This window comes from Phyllobates terribilis, unplaced genomic scaffold, assembly GCF_046119375.1.
Source record: "Phyllobates terribilis strain yellow unplaced genomic scaffold, ASM4611937v1 Scaffold_3__8_contigs__length_932513732, whole genome shotgun sequence".
Taxonomy (NCBI): domain Eukaryota; kingdom Metazoa; phylum Chordata; class Amphibia; order Anura; family Dendrobatidae; genus Phyllobates; species Phyllobates terribilis.
In genome coordinates, this window is record NW_027362763.1 from 404,397,440 (window position 1) to 404,417,360 (window position 19,921).

The following is a 19,921-nucleotide window of genomic DNA, read 5'->3' on the forward strand; positions in this document are numbered from 1 at the left end:
CACTTGAGGGGGAGCTCCAATGTTTGGGCACACAGGGACTCTTCAAATGCAACATGGTATCCGCTAAAAAATTGTCGGCTCAAATTGTTAGCGGACACCATGTTGTGTTTGGAGAGTCCCTCTGTGCCCAAACATTGGAGCTCCCCCACAAGTGACCCCATTTTGGAAACTAGACCCCCCAAGGCACCTATCTAGATGCATAGTGAGCACTTGGAACCCCTAGGTGCTTCACAAATTGATTCGTAAAAACAAATTGAATGGAAAATCGGCTCAAATTGTTAGCGGACACCATGTTGCATTTAGAGAGCCCCTTTGTGCCCAAACATTGGAGCTCCCCCACAAGTGACCCCATTTTGGAAACTAGACCCCCCAAGGCACTTATCTAGATGCATAGTGAGCAGTTGGAACCCCCAGGTGCTTCACAAATTGATTCGTAACAATGAAAAAGTGTTTTTTTTTTCACTTTTTCATTTTTACGAATCAATTTGTGAAGCACCTGGGCGTTGCAACTGCTCACTATGCATCTAGATAGGTGCCTTGGGGGGTCTAGTTTCCAAAATGGGGTCACTTGTGGGGGAGCTCCAATGTTTGGGCACACAGGGGCTCTCTAAAGGCAACATGGTGTCCGCTAATTATTCAAGCAAATTTTACAATCAAAAAGTCAAATGGCGCTCCTTCCCTTCCGAGCCCTACAGTGCGCCCAAACAGTGTTTTTTCCCCAAATATTCGGTATCTGCGTGCCCAGGGGAAATTGCACAACAAATTTTGCGGTCCATTTTTTCTTGTTACCCCTGTGAAAATAAAAAAAATTGGGTCTAAAGTAACATTTTTGTGAAAAAAGTTAAATGTTCATTTTTTTCTTCCACATTCAAAAAATTCCTATGAAGCACCTGAAGGGTTAATAAAGTACTTGAATGTGGTTTTGAGGGGTGCAGTTTTTGGAATGGTGTCACTTTTGGGTGTTTTCTGTCATAAAGACCTCTCAAAGGGACTTCAAATGTGATGTGGTCGCTAAAAAAATGGTTTTGTAAATTTTGTTGGAAAAATGAGAAATCGCTGGTCAACTTTTAACCCTTATAGCTCACTAACAAAAAAAAATTTTGGTTCCAAAATTGTGCTGATGTAAAGTAGACATGTGGGAAATGTTATTTATTAACTCTTTTGTGTGACATATCGCTCTGATTTCAGGGCTTAAAAATTCAAATTTTGAAAATTGCAAAATTTTCACCAAATTTCCGTTTTTTTCACAAATAAACGCAAGTGATATCGAAGAAATTTTTCCACAATCATGAAGTACAATATGTCACGAAAAAACAATCTCAGAATCAGGGGGATCCGTTGAAGTGTTCCAAAGTAATTACCTCATAAAGTGACAGTGGTCAGAATTGTAAAAATTGGCCCGGTCATTAACGTGCAAACCACCCGCGGGGCTTAAGGGGTTAAGCATGGGGTCACTTATTTTCTATATAATACCCATGCCTTCCATGCTCCCCTGATGACTTCTCCGAAAGGAGAAAGAAACGAGTCAGGAGGATTTTTATGGGACTAAGTTAAAGGTATACTTGGGTACTGGCCTTGCAACGGCAGGAGCCATTACAGGCACACGACAGGGTAGAATAGTCCAGGAAGACAACTTATGAATATGGATGACTATCCCTGAGAAATGTATATCAGAAAAATGGGTGAGATCCATATATCTTCCTTGTTATTATTGAGCGCTTGTTTATGATCATGTATGTTATCTAACAGTCAGGACACGATATGTGAAAAGATATTATATCTATGAATATAAGAATTTATTATTTCTGTGATATATAGTTCTTAATGTCCTGGGGTTAGTTGGGTTATTCTGGTTAAGTTTGTCGGGTCTATAGCAATTGAAGCGAATATATTTTATAAGTAAAAGTTTTAAGAGAATCCTCAAGGTTGTATCTGGGTAAGCTGCAGGTTAACAGCATTATGCTGCCCGGAGCCTGCATGCAGCCGAATGCAGCAGGGAGAAAATGAACTTTATTCTCCCCGCCAGCATTCGGTTTCAGTCACTGCTGAGTATACAGAGCTGCGGCTGCAACCGCGCCGCCGGTCCTGACAGCTGGCCGCAATGCAGAGCCAGTGTCAATCAGGGCCAGGGGTGCGGTTACAGCAGCTGCTCTGTATACTCAGACCGGTGACTGAATCCGCAGCGCCCCCACCTCAATGACTGAATCCGAATGCTGGCGGGGAGAATAAAAGTTCATTTTCTTCCCGCTGCATTCAGCTAAGTGCAGGTGCCGGGCATCATAATGCTATTAACAGCATTATTTCTGGTGACAGGTTCCCTTTAATGTTTGCTTACATCTTAGCACATAGTGTGCTGCAGCACTCTGGTTTGTATACATATGTGGCATGCTAGTGTATGTGCACCTTAACATGGATGTATAGCTTTTGCGCTTTTTGATGAAAAAGCGCTAAGTGCGGTATATTTTACCATTTACAGCAATACTGGAGTTAATGTATTCATTAATCACAGTGTGCTGATGCATAGCGTATTTGTGTACCTTTTATTTAATAAAAGAGTGCAGGCCTTATTCATTTTATTTTTGTAGGCTAAAAACCAAGCTGGCTCCGTACAAGACTAGCTGTTTGGTTCGCGCCAATTGCAGCAGTGCAACCCTTTAGATGCGTTGCTCAATCTCAAACACAACATTTAAAAATTTAGAGATTAGAGGGGAGGATCTTCCATGTTGGTACATCTGAAGCCCTCATTTTACAATAGACCGCAATACTAATACACTGCTTTGTATTGTACCAACGATCAAAGAGTTTGGGCCATAGTTAGAGATGAGCGCAAGTGACATTACTCGAGTTTGCACTGAGGATTGTGGGGACTTGAGTTCCCAGTCCTGAAGAAGATGCTAAATGGTGATATGCGTGGGTCCTTCCATGTCCGTGGTCCTAGTGTAGTATGGCATCTCCTGTCATTATGACTATGCTCAGCACAATGAGCATGCCATTGGTGGTTCGCTTACCAGCATAGGGGTTTTCTGTAGGCTCAAACCTTCTGGTCTACTTATGCGGTTCTTCCTCATCCCCCTTCTCGATCATTTGGTGGGATTATTCACTCTGCAGTTATTGCATTTATGGCTTCTCATATGCCCTTTCATAGGGACATTTATTGATCTGCAATTGCCATATAATCATTGAGGGATTTTTTTATTCTGGTATGGGTTGACTTCATGATGTATACATGCTTTCCCAGAGGGACACCCTGGGTAATTGCATTGTGTTGATGAGCACTAATGGTTGCTCAAATATTTCATTGAGGGTTAACCTGACTATTATATATGCAATGATGTCATTTATGCAATGATTGAATTGTTATTCTATACAGCATATATGGACATGTTTTTTTAGGTCTTTTTGTTTTCAAAGTATGTATGTGTGCGCACTGATTTGATACTAATAAAATTGCTTTTTTCATTTTGGTGTGCATAGCCTTCTCTTTGCATTGGATCTTTCCTCTCCCTTGTTGCATGACTTTGTATCCAATGCAGGATATAGCATCCGCACCTTAATCTATATATGGTATTTTGGTGCACTCCAATCTATTTGCCTTTACATATGACTCGAGTAACATGTTCATGACCCTACAGTCGCATGTTTCGCAGCTGTCAAGACAGCCACAAAACACGTGGGGATTGCCAGTGTGTCAGGCAATCCCCGCATGTTTTGTTGCTGTCTAAAAGCCGCGAAGCATGCGGCCGCGGGGACTCAAACATGTCACTCAAGCACCCGCGATACTCTGTGCATACCCGAGTACCCTCTGCAAACTCTAGTAACGAGCACTTGCGCTCATCACTACTTGTAGTTAAAAAAAAATCTAGTGAATAGACTAACTTGTTCACCCCCAACTTGTCTTTGAGCAGAAAATAAATGAAACACTGAATTGTAATGCAAAACTGCTTTAATGGTAGCAACTTGTACAGTACGTTTTAATAAATATTGTTCCCATCATTGAATAAGGTCATTATGACAAGGAAAGAGCAATCCCTGATGCATCACATAGAACTGGACAGATTTGGAAATGATAGAAGTCAGAATTAATTCTGCTTTTTAGGAAATGAAGCCTTGAAAATCTCAAACACCGCATAAGCAGATCCTGGAGAAGAAAACAAAAATTAAAATCAATAAGTATATATATATATATATATATATTCCACAACAAGTTACCAGTCAGTACTCTATGGCAGTGCACAAAGAATAACTTCTATATCTTTTTTTAGTTACCCAAGCAGCACTTGGTTGGAGGATTAAGGATGTACATAAGTGGGACATTATATGGTGCCCAATATGCAAGACTGAATGGGCTTATTTTTCATTTCCGCCTTGTGATCATCTCAGGTATGGGGAGAATATGTTTTACAGATTTAAAAAGGGGGCTTCCAGGACTTTATATTGATGGCCTATCCTTAGAATAGGTCATCATTATCAGATCAGTGTGGGTGCGACACCCACCGATCAGTTGTTACCAGTGTCAGTGGTGGCCAGAAGTGATCAGCTGAAGAGCACAGCTCCATCAACTATATAGTGGCTGCAGCAGGGTTCTTCAGATTTGCCATTATTCACTTGATGGCAACAGATATTTAGTACCGATGTGTGGCCAATATACAGTTAACAGGAGCGCCCCCCACCCCTCTCACGGACTGACATGAGATGAGATCTGGAAGGGTTTGTAATGATACAGAAGAGCAGAGTTAGATATTTCCACACAATAGCTGTAGAGATCAGTGAGGAGTGGAGGGCATGTTCTTTTCTCCCCCGAGTTGCTACCTGCATATGATTAATTAACCTCCAGCAATTGTCAATGGGGTGTGTTCTTCAGCGTGCTCGGATGTTATGTTTAACAGCTTTAATACATATGAGGAATGCCTAACAGACGCAAATCATGCACACAGTGTGGCTCAAACATAACACCCGAGCATGCTGACGATACTCGACGAGCACCTGAGCATGCTCGCTGAAAGGGTTAACAGAACATACTCGCTCATCACTAATAATGATATGTAATGCAATGATGTGTGTGTTTTTTAGTTCATCTATCTGGATCTAAGCTACGAAACCTGCCCCATACATGTACAGTGAAGGAAATAAGTATTTGATCCCTTGCCCACTGACAAAGACATGAACAGTCTATAATTTTAAGGGTAGGTTCATTTTAGCATGGAGATAGAATATCCAAAAAAAAAAAAAAAAAAAAAAAAAAGAAAATCACATTGTATAAATTAGATAAATTTGCCTTTTGCAGTGAGAAATAAGTATTTGATCCCTCTACAAACCATTATGAGTTCTGGCTCCAACAGACCAGTTAGACGCTCCTAATAAACTCGTTACCTGCATTAAAGACAGCTGGCTTACATAGTCACCTGTATAAAAGACTCCTGTCCACAGACTCAATTAATCAGTCTGACTCTAACCTCTGCAACATGGGCAAGACCAAAGAGCTTTCTAAGGATGTCAGGGACAAGATCATAGACCTGCACAAAGCTGGAATGGGCGACAAAACCATAAGTAAGACGCTGGGTGAGAAGGAGACAACTGTTGGTGCAATAGTAAGAAAATGGAAGAAAAACAAACTGTCAATCGACATCGATCTGGGGCACCATGCAAAATCTCACCTCGTGGGGTACCCTTGATCATGAGGAAGGTGAGAGATCAGCCTAAAACTACACGGGGAGAACTTGTTAATGATCTCAAGGCAGCTGGGACTACAGTAACCAAGAAAACCATAGGTAACACATTATGCCTTAAAGGTTTAAAATCCTGCCGTGCCCGCAAGGTCCCCCTGCTCAAGAAGGCACATGTGCAGACCCCGTCTGAAGTTTGCCAATGAACACCTGGATGACTGAGTTATTGGGAGAAGATGCTGTGGTCAGATGAGACACAAATTGAGCTCTTTGGCATTAACTAAACTCGCCGTGTTTGGAGGAAGAGAAATGCTGCCTATGACTCAAAGAACACCGTCCCCACTGTCAAGCATGGAGGTGGAAACTGTTTTGGGGGTGTTTCTCTGCTAAGGGCACAGGACTACTTCACCGCATCAATGGTAGAATGGATGGAGCCATGCACCGTAAAATCCTGAGTGACAACCTCATTCCCTCCGCCAGGACATTAAAAATGGGTCGTGGCTGGGTCTTCCAGCAAGAAAATGACCCAAAACATACAGCGAAGGCAACAGAGGATTGGCTCAAAAAGAAGCACAGTAAGGTCATGGAGTGGTGTAGCCAGTCTCCAGACCTTAATCCCATAGAAAACTTATGGAGGGAGTTGAAGCTCCGAGTTGCCAAGCAACAGCCTCAAAATCGGAATGATTTAGAGATGATCTGCAAAGAGGAGTGGACCAAAAATCCTCCTGACATGTGCACAAATCTTATCATCAACTAAAAAAAACGTCTGAGCGCTGTGCTTGCAAACAAGGGTTTTGCCACCAAGTATTAAGTGTTGTTTGCCAGAGGGATCAAATACTTATTTCTCACTGCAAAATGCAAATAAATTTATATAATTTAACTTACAAAAACAGCAAGGGATCAAATAATTATTTCCTTCACTGTATGTCACATACTGAGAAGGATTTAAGATCGGTCATAAGATCTGTCATACAAGTTAAGCAATAATGTAACTTACCAAAGACTGTGATCGCCATGGTCAGCCTGTACAACAAGAAATCACCAGTACCTGCCTTAAGATGGACTGGAAGGCCATTATCCTCCTGCAAGAGAAAGCACTGAGTCTGTAATTGGCTAGATTTGTGAATGACAGCCAGGAGTACAAAGAAGAAGACTATGTGAAGTCTGATATAATACATATTAACTCTCCTCCCCCCACCCACAGTAATCTTTACAATGGGAAAGTGGAAGGATCATCATTAACACATAGTATTGGTCTACCAAACTTCAGGACTATAAGAAATATACACTATTTTGCCAAAGTATGCCAAATATACTTAAAAAAATATATTTTTTTTCAATCCCTTCATTGAACAAAAGGAGGTATATAAAATTAAGTACACAGCTTGATAATCTCCATTGAAAATACTTGGCACAATTGCCATAGGTCAGTTACCGAAACGTCTAAACTTCTAGATCAGCCCCAGTAACTTCTAACTGTCATTACTGTGGAATGGAAGCATCTACAATAATTACAGACCAGACACTTTTGGAAGTTTAACAAAATGGGTAAGAAGCTAAACCCAAGCCTAAACTCACCATGCACAACGCCAAGAAATGGCTGAGGGTCTCTAAAAAAAGAAGAGTTTTCTGGAGTGATAAATGCCATCTTTCTTTGCAAGCTGATGGAAGACTCTAGACTTGGACGACCTCAAGCCCATTTTTGGGGGTAAACTGAAATGCTGACTACGAGCCAGACCTTCTCATCCTATTCCAATGTCTGGTTTCACAAATCTTCTCTAAACTGAATGTGTATGGAAATGTGTGACCACTTAAAAGGGAACCTGTCACCAGTTGTCATATAACAACTAAAACTATGACCTTATTCAGCGCCTGTGCTGCCCTCCGTGAGTGCTTACATAACCCCTGCATACGCCCCGAAAACCTTTTTAAGCTCTCCTGCGCTGTATGGTAATCGGGTCAGTCCAATGAGTGAGGGTGCGGGCCTCTCCATCCCTCCCCCCGGCAGCTTGCCGTCCTTCTTTAATTGACATGGATGACGCCTCAAGTCATCCACACTGCCAGGCAAAATCTTGCACCTGTGCACAGAAATCACAGCTCGCTCCTGCACACTATGCTTTACCCTGCTGCAGGTGCATGCGCACTTATATTTTTGGCTGCGCCCACAGTAGAGCAAAGCATAGTGCACAGATGCGAGCTACGATTTGTGCCCAGGCACAGGATTTCGCCCGGCAATGTGGGTGACGCAAGGAGTCAATTGCAGAAGGACGGCGAGCAGCAGTCGGGTAAGGGATGGAGTGGCTCGACACCTCGCCCATGGAAAAGCAGAGACCGGATTACCATACAGCACAGGAGAATTTAAAAGAGTTTTTTTGGGGAGTATACAGGGAGAGTCGGGGGGGGGGGGGGGGGCAGGGGTTGTATAAGCATTTATGGAATGCAGTACAGGCACTGCATAAGGTGATAGTTCATAAAGGACAAAACTGGTGACATGTTCCCTTTAAATCTTCTAAAAACGATTCCCATAAGACTGAAGGCTGTTCTAGAGGCAAAAGAGGAGCTAACTCCATATTAGCGTCCCGGATTTTGGAATGAGCTATCCATCAGACTACTATAAGAGCTACATGAGATTAAATATTACTTCTGATCAGATTACTTTGGGGGTGGCTATATCCTTGTAAGCTCCCCCATTTATTCCAACAACTGCAGATAAGCATATTAGTAAATTACAATTAATACAATACACGCAATCACGTCGCCAGTCATTTGATTCAATGTGTCTACAATTCTCTTCCAGTAAATTTCTGTCTCATCACCTCCTTCCAGGTTCTGATAATTACCAACCCATCAGATTTCCCTCCTTAGGGAGGGTGGGGGTGGAAATGATTCATCCAAATCCAGAACCCATAAGAGTGGAAGATAGGACAGAAAGTCAATGGAGAAAAAACAAAACAAAAACAAACAGTATAGAGACGCACTGAATCTGCATCTGAAACGCAGTCATTACCTGGAATATCTTCTGCTTTTCTGCAACCTTGTTGGGGAGCGATCTCCGGCTGGAGCTGCTGATGGTCCGCTGAGAAATCTGACGGAGGGCCTGAAACAGTGACTTCATTATAAGCAAATATCATAAAAGGCTTGTCCATTTCCAAATAAGTATCTGTACACGGGAAGGGAATATAAGTACACTGTCTTTACAAATAAACGTATTCCCAAAGGTGCTCTGATCTTCATTTATCATCCTTGGTCCCAGTGGTCCCACTTCTGACCTGTTGCCTATCATATCACAGGAGAAGGTTTCCCATGTCCACATGTCATCAGTATGTGACAAGCCCAGGCCCAGAAGTGGCACAGGCAGAACCACAATGAACGCACGCTATACCCTCATAGTATCAACTACTGATTACAGTCTAATCACAGAGCGCTCCCCTGCTGGCCGGTCATACATCTCACACGGGGCTTTCCATACTCTACAGATGAGGATGCCGACCCGGACAGGCTCCTCAGCTTAGCACAGTATTCACAAGTGGAGATGCTCATCATGAATTCCACCCTTTGCAATCACATTTGATGCCTGATAAACAAGTAGCTCGCTGGTAACGCATCTACCAAGCTTTAGTTTTGATGTGAGCTGAAATAGGAACACACGCATAGGGTAAAAAAGTTGAAATGGTAAATGAAGGGTGAGATAGTGACAGGCACGAGCTGTTACGGCTCTGTGTGCAAATGATGATCCTCAGTAAAACCATGGATAAAGGAAAGGGTGATCCAGGGATAAACTGCTGCGTCGCTGGGTAGATGAAGCTTCACACGGAGTATGGTGCAAAAGTAGATGTGTAGTTTATCAGTCAATGTATTTTGGGGCTGCACCATCTTATTTTTCAAGACAACTACAAAACTTGAAAATCGAGCTGATGCAGCTCTGAAAGGCATTGACTAATAAACTACACATCTACTTTTGCACCATATCCTGTGTGAAGCTTCATCTGTACCCAGCAGGACAACTATTTCACCAATCTTGGGTCAGCACCGTACTATTGGTGGTAGTGTTGTCAGCTTTCTATGAAAGTTCTTTTCCTGTACTGAATTTGTGTAACTGGCCATTACAGTATTTAGGATGTCACAAAAGTCAACCATTATGTCAGTCTATGACACAGAATTCATGAATCCCAATTGCCGGCCATTAGCACTAAACGCGACATTACTAAACCGTTAATCTACAGGGGAAAGCGGGAGCAGTGACAGAGACTTGTCAGTGACTGTCGGTTTCTTTGCACAGAAAGTTTTTTCTTTTAATGCAGTTCTGCTATCTGTTCTGTATGCCCAGTGCAGGCGTGGCGTCCTGGTGACTGATTTACCAGGTCTGATGCACGCATGCCGGTGATCAGGCAGCAGAACAGCATGCAGGGTGCAGACAGACGGCTGTAGTTCTCGTGCGAGGATCGCATAGCAATACTCAGACTGACAGCTGCATAGGAATCCATCACACTGCCACACGACACTCACACCAGCAATATGGCCGTCTGTCGGGGTCCTTACACTGCATATAGATAGGTTAAGGAAATCAAGAGAGATTGTGTAAACGCCTGGCTGGCAGAACATTGATCAGGGGCGTCCTGTGATAGATGTGGATCAGCAGTGCTCAGGTTGCTACAATAATGATTAATGGCGGCCACAGAGTCCAGCAGACATCTGACAACACAGTGCAGGGTCCGGAGCCTCTATGGGAGACAGGACAAGGGGCTGTCAGCTCCCCCCAGTGTACACGGCTGAGCCCACTACACACTGACAGCTGTGAGTGCATACAGTGCAGGGATGGAAGGAGCGGGAGCAGCGCTGGTCACCACAACACGAGGACTATGGAGGACTCTGCACACTATGGAGGGAGCGCGGTGACATTGAGGAGCAGGCAGTCACGTACACGGATGGCTCATGCGCACACCCATATATACAGGACATGTACACTGCGGCCAGGCGGTTACCGGGGACACTGTGTGAAGACAGCTAGACCAGCAGGACACCGCGCTGCAGGTACCGCACACACCGAGCTCCCGGTGCACGGCCGGTGGCAGACAGCGGCGCTCTCACCTGGAGGTGACGGAACATGGTGCCGCTTCTACTCTCACTCTCCCCTCTGCGACTCCTGTAAATGGACAAGGACACCGGATAACCGGAAGAGGAATCAACCCGGAAACAGCGTCACTGCATCACGTGTCCAAGAGAAGGGCGGGGTTATTAGTAATAGCCTGTGATTGGCCCTCCAGCTAGCCACGTAATAATCCTCTCGCAGTACGCGCCTATCAGCTGGCCTTACTGGAAGAAGAGGTCCTTAAGCCACACCTCTAAATATGCAGACCACGCCCTCGTCACTTCTGCACGTTCTCACACTACTCTCCAATTACCGGAAAGTGAGAGGTATGCAGCAAAGAAGCAGCCATCACTGCTCGGAGGGCAGCACTGGGCTGTGACCGGCAGGCGATCCCTCCATCACTGTGTGGTCTGCGCCCTCCAAACGCAGAGGGACTAATTGTGATCATTGTTCTAATTAAAGGGGTCTTCTGAGGAAAGCACTGCCCTTTAACCCCTCCCGGTGGCAGGAGCGATACATGTCATGTGCCGACTAGATGGGCGCAGCCTCCCTCAATGCAGGTGTATAGAAAGAGGCCGGACACGTCTAGTCGGAATGTGGCTGGTAGTATGCAAGAGGTCACATGACTGCTGGCAGAGGGGAAGCCTCACAGTGTGCCTGACATGTGAGGGGTTGTCACCCAAAGGCCGAATAACACCTTTTACTTTGTGAAATAAATTCTCTGAAAAAAAAAAGTTTATTTTATGTCCCCAAATTGCGAGAGCCTTGTATTTCACAATCGTCTGTCCATGGCGCTGCCGTGCGAGGCTTCGCTTGTCCGTGGCGCTGCCGTGCGAGGCTTCGCTTGTCCGTGGCACTGCCGTGCGAGGCTTCCTCTGTCCGTGGCGCTGCTGTGCGAGGCTTCGCCTGTTCGTGGCGCTGCCGTGCGAGGATTCGCCTGTCCATGGCTTCGTCTGTCCGTGGCGCTGCCGTGCGAGGCTTCGTCTGTCCGTGGCGCTGCCGTGCGAGGCTTCGCCTGTCCGTGGCGCTGCCGTGCGAGGCTTCGTCTGTCCGTGGCGCTGCCGTGCGAGGCTTCGTCTGTCCGTGGCGCTGCCGTGCGAGGCTTCGCCTGTCCGTGGCGCTGCCGTGCGAGGCTTCGTCCGTGGCACTGCCGTGCGAGGCTTCGTCTGTCCGTGGCGCTGCCGTGCGAGGCTTCGCCTGTCCGTGGCGCTGCCGTGCGAGGCTTCGCCTGTCCATGGCTTCGTCTGTCTGTGGCGCTGCCGTGCGAGGCTTCGCCTGTCTGTTGCTTCGTCTGTCCGTGGCGCTGCCGTGCAAGGCTTCGTCTGTCCGTGGCGCTGCCGTGTGAGGCTTCGTCTGTCCGTGGCGCTGCCATGCGAGGCTTCGTCTGTCCGTGGCGCTGCCGTGCGAGGCTTCGCCTGTCCATGGCGCTGCTGTGCGAGGCTTCGTCACTGCCGTCACTCATTATTACACTTTCTAGGAGGTGAAATGTAGAAAAGAAGCAGAAATTTGGGATTTTTCTCACCATTCAGGTGAACTGACAAGACCCTTATTCTGCAGACTGATCCAATAATAACAATATCCCACTGCTGTCGTTTTTAGGTTTTCCTATTCTCATGATGGCTTTTTTTCTACTTTTCTAATAGTTTTTTGCGCGGCCTGCTGTGGTTTTTCTTGGTACGGCATTGCCATCTGTGTGGGTTTGTAGAAGGTGATGATTGGGTGGGTGATAACTTCTATTTTGGAGGGGTGCGTCTGTTGGGACCTGCACTGATTGGTAGAAAGGAGCACTTTTAGCCCCATAAAGCTATCAGCCATCCACATATGATGACGATTGTTTGGTCAGCAGCTATCGTGACCGTCTCTCCAATACATACAGTTCAGTGTGAATTCGGACATGCCTGACCCCCAACTCCCCCCACAATCCTCTGTCCAGGGCTCCATACATATTAGACAGCCGAATCATCCATACCAGCAAGTTTCAGCAGACATCAGTCTGGTGTGTATGGAGAGCTTTAGTTTCACACATCCGCAAATTGCTTATGTGCCCATCCACATAGCAGAAGGGTACAGGTGCCGCCTGCTATGTGCATACACTAAACTGCTTGCTATTTTTTTCCACAAGGGCCTTGGGTCTAAATTTAAAGTAACCCGTGTGCACCAGCACATAGGTGAACATTGGTCCATGGGAACTGTTTCATTTTTACACACACAGCACTTAGACCGAAAATACATGAATGTGAATGCAGCCTTATAATGAGGAAGCAGCGCACGTGCCAAGACCACCACTCCATTCAGTGCTACACTTGGCTGTTTGCAGCTTCCCCATGGGGAACGTATTGCAGGTTGCACATGTGCTGCTAGATTCTGCCGATCAGTGCGGCCCCAGCGCTCAGACCACCACCAGTGTATAAGTTACCACTAGTGATTAAACGAGTATGCTCGGGTACTCGCCAAGTAGTTTCAGCGTGCTCGGTCTTTCAGTTACAGCCGCCACGGCTGCATGTGTTGCGGCTGTTACCCTGTTTAAAGGGTTAAAAGAGCACGCTCGCTCATCACTAGTTACCACCTATTTTCACTGAACGACCCCTTTAAGCTCTTATTTGCAGCGCATCTAACAACAAAGGTCCTTGTATCCAGCTGGTTTGTTTTAAACCCTTTCCAACTTTTGAAAACAGAAGTTGCAACTGTTCAAACACAAAAAATATCCCACCCTCAGCTCCTCTTCCTCGCTGACTGAGCGCTCCCCCTCTGCCGGCTTCTGATGGACTTTGTTCACCATTGGCACAATAGCTCAGCAAGGCGAGTACAGCACGAGACCACTTTGGGCACCGTTATGCTGCAGTAGTCACGGGCACAAGGAGCATCTGCGCTGGATAACTGGGGTAAATGAAGGGGGTACCGTTTATTTTGTTGTTTTAAAACATCCCCTGCTGTTTTTCTTTGATCCCATGTGTTGCAGCAAGGTTTCAAGTGTATGTCACAGCGGTCTGATGCCATGGGCTCATCTCCATGTAAAAGTCTCACGTGCCTTTCTGTAATAAAGCAGGATGGACACCAGCCATCTCCTTGACCAACAATTGTGTTTAGATAATGTACAGCAAGACAATCTTCCTTTGGCGCCCTCTGCTGTCCTTTTGTTTGCCATGCACACTCTGCAGCTGATGTGTCCTGTGCTAGAGAGCTGAAACCAATTCTGGGGCACTGCATCTTATCCTCTGACCCAGCTAATGGCAAGTCCATGTAAAACAAAAATACTGAGCTACTGCGTAATGTGTGACCTCCAGCACTAACAGGACGGGCAGAGTAAGACGGCCATATTAATCGGAACGCAGTGCACGGACTGGCCAACAGCTCTCCCCACCCCATACAATACATGAAGCCGTCACAGTCAGGTCAGGAGAGTCAGTGCTCTGCATTCCGATTTGTACGTCCGTCTGACTCTACACAAAGTGAATGTCACTGAATGGAATAAAAGCCTCCAGGAGACGCCATAACAAATATCTAATATATATAATCGTCTTATCCCGTCTGTCCTTCTGTCCAGGAAATCCCACGTCGCTGATTGGTCCGGCCGCGGCCAATCAGCGACACGGGATTTCAGAAAAAGATGGCGGCCGTTAGCGGCTCATCTGCCACACAGAGGCCAGCGGCGATGCCGCCGGTTGGGATACTTCTACTGCGAGCAGCCGGTCATCTCCCGGCTGCTCGCAGCAGAAGTACCCGCACAGGCAGCGCCGCTCCCTGCTGGCCAGTACCAATCAGCGATATTGGCGCCAAATTTAAACACCGCTTTGCTGATTGCGCCCAGTCGGCCCATACATATTCTAGAATACCCGATGCGTTTGAATCGGGCCACCATCTAGTATACCAATACTCAATTGTTGGACAACCCCTTTAAATAGAACCTGCTATTATAAATTGTATGAAAAAAGATCCACAAATTTAAAAAGCTGCGCCCATGACCTTTAAGAGCTTTTGCTATTGACGCGCCCCCTGGGCCTGTGCTGTGCAGGGGGATACCCGGAGCTGGATCGCTGGGGGTTGTAGTCCTCCGGTGCGTTGACCCGGTCCGTGCCCAGGGCGGTCAAACCAGTGGCAGTCTATATGTAATAGCAAATGTCCGACTACGCCACCCGTGGATTGTCAGTGGGGACCGCCGCTGCGCTGCCGACCGCTGAGGCTGATGTTGTTTGCGCAGCCGAGTATGGGATAACTCCCCACGGGAGAAGTATTGCCTCAGGGCAGCTAATGTGGATGATGGGAGTGATGGTGTGAGCGTCCCAGTAGTAATGGTGCTGGTGCGGCAAGGAATCACAGAGACGTGTGGTACAGTTCAGGGTCTTTACTGATGGTATAAAGCAGACCCTCCAGGGAGTACTGGTTAGCAGTAGGGGCCTGGTCAGTCTGTGAGCAAGCAGGATCTCCCCTGGCCAGGTGGAGTTGTAGGCCTCCCTGACTATCTGCACTCTTTCCTGGCTACCTTGCTCTATGCGGGTAGAAGTAGCCCACGTCCCTGAGTATACCGTGTGGTGCTAACCCGTATGGCCGGTGACTTGGGGCCTTCCGTCAGCCTTCGCTTCACGATGGCGGTGCTGGTCCCTTGCTTGTGACCGTGCCTTCGGGTTTCTAAGGCCAGAGGACATGGAATCCCCTGCCGGTTGGATTCTGCTGCTGGACCTGGATGTCCCCACAGCCTCAGACTCCGTGTCCGGGTTAGTGTCTTCAGCCAAGGCGAGCTTTCTAGCTTCCAGCCTCTGGCACTCGCTCCTGCTCCTACAGAGCTCCTGTTGTCACTTTCCCTGTGTCTGCTGTCCTCCAGACCTGACTGCGTCTCTGTCTGGGACTTCACTCACTAATCCCGCCCCAGACCCAGTTTATAAGGGCAGATTCCTCCCCTCCCAGGTCTGGGTGGGCCGTGTTGCATGCTTAGGGCTCCTGACCAGAGAAACCTCCCACTTGCTCTCAGACATAATATCTCTATTACTGTGGTAACCAGACCCCTGGGGTGCCACATTCCCCCCTAGTAAATTTTAGTACTCCGGGACTAAACACATTTTTAAAGAAACATAAATGCAGGGTATAACAATAATACAATAACATATTTACAAGAAGCTTTAGTTCTTTAAAGGTCACGGCGTGTCCGCAACCGGGTGTGCATATCACCCAAGGTGAAGCTTTAAGCGAAGTAGGGGACCTGTCCAAAGCAAACCCCTTGCGTTGGCCCTGGGCGTGGCTGCAAGGCTGGAGCTAGCTACTTTGGGCCGCAAGTAGGCCACGCCAGACAGGTTTTCTCTTCCGCGGCCGTCTTCGCAAGAGGCACCAAGGTGCAACTATCTACAAAAATGTTCCGGTTATCCAGTGTCCATAACCTGTAAGACCAAATAAATCTGCAGGGTAACTGAGAAACATAATTAATAACAGGCAACAAACATAAACCATAAACAGTTAAATTCACAGTGCATTAGTTTAGATTTTCCAGCGAGTGGGCATCTGACCTCTAGTGACTCACTAACTGGTCCTGCACTACAGGGTGTAGGAGGTGTTATGGGTAAGCTGGGCAGCTGTCTGCGCACTCTTTGGCTCACTAGGGGCACGGCAGGCTCACTACTAGCAGAGGGTTGATTCTCCTGTGCTGCTGGTGTGGATTCTTCTGCCTCCTGGGCCGGTTGCTCTTCCAGCTCTACCTGGTCTTCTGTAGGCACTTGAGGGGCTGGCTGGAGAAAGGTGAGGACGGGCACCACGATAGCGTTGTTTACTTGTGTCCAGGACCGGGGAAAGTCTCCGAGTACGGTGGTGATCATTTCCTCCTTTTTCTCTACGGGTTGAGGGTCTTCCTGATCTTCATCTGTGCTTTGCAACTTCTCGGGGCACTTTTTCAGGTGGTCTCTGGAGACAGTGGCTGTGGTCTCTCCTCCATCCTTGCTGATGACGTACACCTTTGGATTATTGTGGCTTGAGGGCAGTACGGTGTACGGGTCCTTTTCCCACTGGTCGTCCAACTTATGGAGCCGCCTTTTTCTTTTCAAGACCTGCTCTCCAGGTACCAGGGGAACAGCGGGAGCATGTTGGTTATAAGTTCTCTCCTGCCTTTCTCTTGATTGACAGAGACTTCGCTCGACGCTCTCTTGTACTTTCCGGTACTGCTGCTGCCGTTCTGTATCCCAGTCTGTCTCTGGTGAGGTGTCCTCGGGTATCAGGACTCCCATATCCAGGTCAACAGGCAGCTTACCAGGTCTTGCTCGCATTAGGTAAGCCGGGGTACAGTTGGTGGAACCTACCGGGATGTGGTTATACAGGTCCACCAGATCGGGCAGTTTCTCAGGCCACAGACTGCGTTCTTCCAGGGGCAATGTTTTTAGCAGATCTATCACCACCTGGTTCATCTTCTCGCAGAGTCCATTGGTTTGGGGGTGATAGGGCATTGTTCTTATCTTCTTGCAGCCATACAGGTTGCAGAACTCCTGGAAGACCTCCGCTTCGAAGGCTGGCCCTTGGTCCGTCAGCACTTGGTCCGGGTACCCGTGTGGGCGGCAGAAGTGCAGCTGGAAGGCTCTGGCTGCTGTTTGAGCCGTCAGGTCTTTGACAGGGACCACCACCAGGAATCGGGAGTAGTGATCCACGATGGTTAGGGCTTAGACATACCCGCTTCTGCTTGGAGCCAGTTTAACATGGTCCAGGGTGACCAGTTCCAGCGGCTGCCTGGTGATGATGGGCTGCAGGGGAGTCCTCTGGCTGGCACGGTCCCTTCTTCTTAGATTGCACGGGCCACAGTCTCTACACCACCTCTCAATGGCTCCTCTCATGCCTATCCAGTAGAACCGTTCACGCAGCAGGAACTCCAGCTTTTTCCATCCGAAGTGCCCGGCTCCATTGTAGTAGGCCTCCAGCACCATAGCCGCGTCCCGTCTCGGTACCACCACCTGCCAGATCAGCTCATGTGTCCGGGAATTGACCATTCTGCGGCACAACTTCTCCTTGTAGAGGAACAGTCTGCTCTTCTCCGTCCACAGTTGCTTGGTCTCTTCCGGAGCGCCTGGGTCTAGGCGGGCGTCAGCCTGGGTCAGCATCTCCTTCACCAGACGGACTGCGGGGTCACTGTCTTGCGTCTCCGCCCAGTTGTAGTGGGGTAAGGGGTTGAACGTAGCGGATCGCTGGCCCCTTACACGGTGGGAATACTGGGTAATCCCATGACGGTGAAACGCAGGGAGTTCGATCTCTTCCAATTCTTCTGGATCCTCCCCTTTGTCCGGTAGGTTTGGCATCCTGGACAGGGCGTCCGCGTTGGTATTGGAGCGTCCTGCCCGGTATTTGATCGTGAACTCAAAATTGGACAGGCGGGCCATCCATCTCTGCTCCAGGGCACCCAGTCTTGCAGTGTCCAGGTGTGTCAACGGGTTGTTGTCCGTGTACACGGTGAACCTGGAAGAGGCAAGGTAATGCTTGAAACGTTCGGTTACTGCCCACACCACTGCCAGGAACTCTAGCTTGAACGAGCTGTAATTCTCGGGGTTTCTTTCCGTGGGTCGCAGTTTTCGGCTGGCGTAAGCAATTACCCGTTCTCTTCCCTGCTGGATCTGGGACAGTACGGCTCCTAGCCCGATGTTACTTGCGTCGGTGTAGAGGATAAAGGGCTGGCTGTAATCAGGGTACGCCAGGATTTCATCCCCCGTAAGGGCCATCTTCAGCTGGCGGAAGGACTCCTCTTCCAGCTTTTCCCATTTGAAGGGTGGCTTCTGGTTTTTGGCCTTCCTGGACTGGCCTATCAGGAGGTCCTGCATAGGAGCTGCCTTCTTGGTAAAACCGGGAATGAATCTTCGGTAGTAGCCTACCAACCCGAGGAACTGCCGCACTTCCTTTATGCTGGATGGTCTTGGCCAGTCCTTGATCACGGTGATCTTGTCAGGGTCGGGAGCCACTCCGTCAGCACTCACCACGTGTCCCAGGTACTGTACCTTTGGCTTTAGTAGATGACACTTTGAGGGTTTTACCTTTAGGCCATAGTTCGCCAGGGCTTCAAACACTTCTGCCACGTGTTCCAGATGGTCCTCATAGGTCTTGGAATAGACGATGACGTCGTCCAGGTATAATAGGACCGTCTCGAAGTTCCGGTGTCCCAGACAGCATTCCATCAACCGTTGGAAGGTTCCTGGTGCGTTGCAGAGCCCGAACGGCATACAGTTAAATTCGCTGAGTCCCATCGGGGTGGTGAATGCGGTTTTCTCCCGGTCCGCCTCTGCTACAGGAACCTGCCAGTACCCGTTAGTGAGATCCAAAGTAGAGAAGAAGTTAGCAGATTTTAATTGCAGCTAAGGACTCTTCTATCCTTGGTAACGGTTACGCATCTTTGTGTGTGATACGGTTGACCTTCCTGTAGTCTACACACATTCTCATGGTGTTGTCTTTCTTTTTCACTAAGACTAGTGGAGCTGCCCAGGGGCTACAGCTGTCCCTAATTACCCCAGCCTCCTTCATGTCTTTTAGCATCCCCTTGGCGTGTTGATAGTGTGCAGAGGGTACGGGTCGATATCTCTCCTTTATGGGAGGATGGTCTCCCGTGGGGATGTGATGTTCTACCCCCTTTACTCGCCCGAAGTCTAGCGGGTGTTTACTAAACACTCTCTCGTACTCTTGAACCACCCGATAGACTCCCTGTTTTTGGTGTGAGGGAGTGGAGTCAGTACCCAAATGCAGTTGCTGACACCAGTCCTCCATTGGTTTCTTAGAGCCGTTACCTTCCTCTGGTTGAGATGGAGGCAAGGGTTCCACGGCCTGTACAGAGTTCTGGTTGATGGTGAACAATTTGGCTAGCGTGGCATACCGGGGCAGGTATACTTCTCTCTCCCCGATATTTATGATGCGGACGGGCACCCTCCCATGGCGTACATCGACCACCCCCCGTGCTGTCAAAATGGTGGGCCTACTGTCTGAGTAGACCGGTTCTACCATTGCTTGGTAGTCTCTACCTCTTAGACCAATAGCTGCCCGGCACCAAATCATCATCTCACTTTTTGGGGGCATGGCAATAGGGAACGGGTCACACATTCTCACGCTACCTATCTCACCACCAGATAGTTCCACTTGTTGCCGCTTCATCAGTGCCCGGATCTCTTTTTGGAGCACACGTTGCTGGCTGGAACTGGCGTTCTTGGCAACCTGTTGCAAAATAAGA

At 47.8% G+C, this 19,921-nt stretch overlaps 1 protein-coding gene across 1 annotated transcript; it reads right to left on the reverse strand.

Moving 5' to 3' along the window:
• Nucleotides 1–3,925: 3,925 nt before the first annotated feature.
• COX7A2 (cytochrome c oxidase subunit 7A2) lies at nt 3,926–10,904 on the reverse strand. The gene is made up of 4 exons (XM_073673149.1): nt 10,752–10,904; nt 8,671–8,760; nt 6,661–6,745; nt 3,926–4,138 (listed from the first exon to the last, which is right to left on the reverse strand). Exons 1-4 carry the CDS (start codon nt 10,767–10,769, stop codon nt 4,080–4,082), a joined length of 252 nt encoding a protein of 83 aa, XP_073529250.1. The 5' UTR covers nt 10,770–10,904; the 3' UTR covers nt 3,926–4,079.
• Between the last annotated feature and the right edge of the window lie 9,017 nt (nt 10,905–19,921).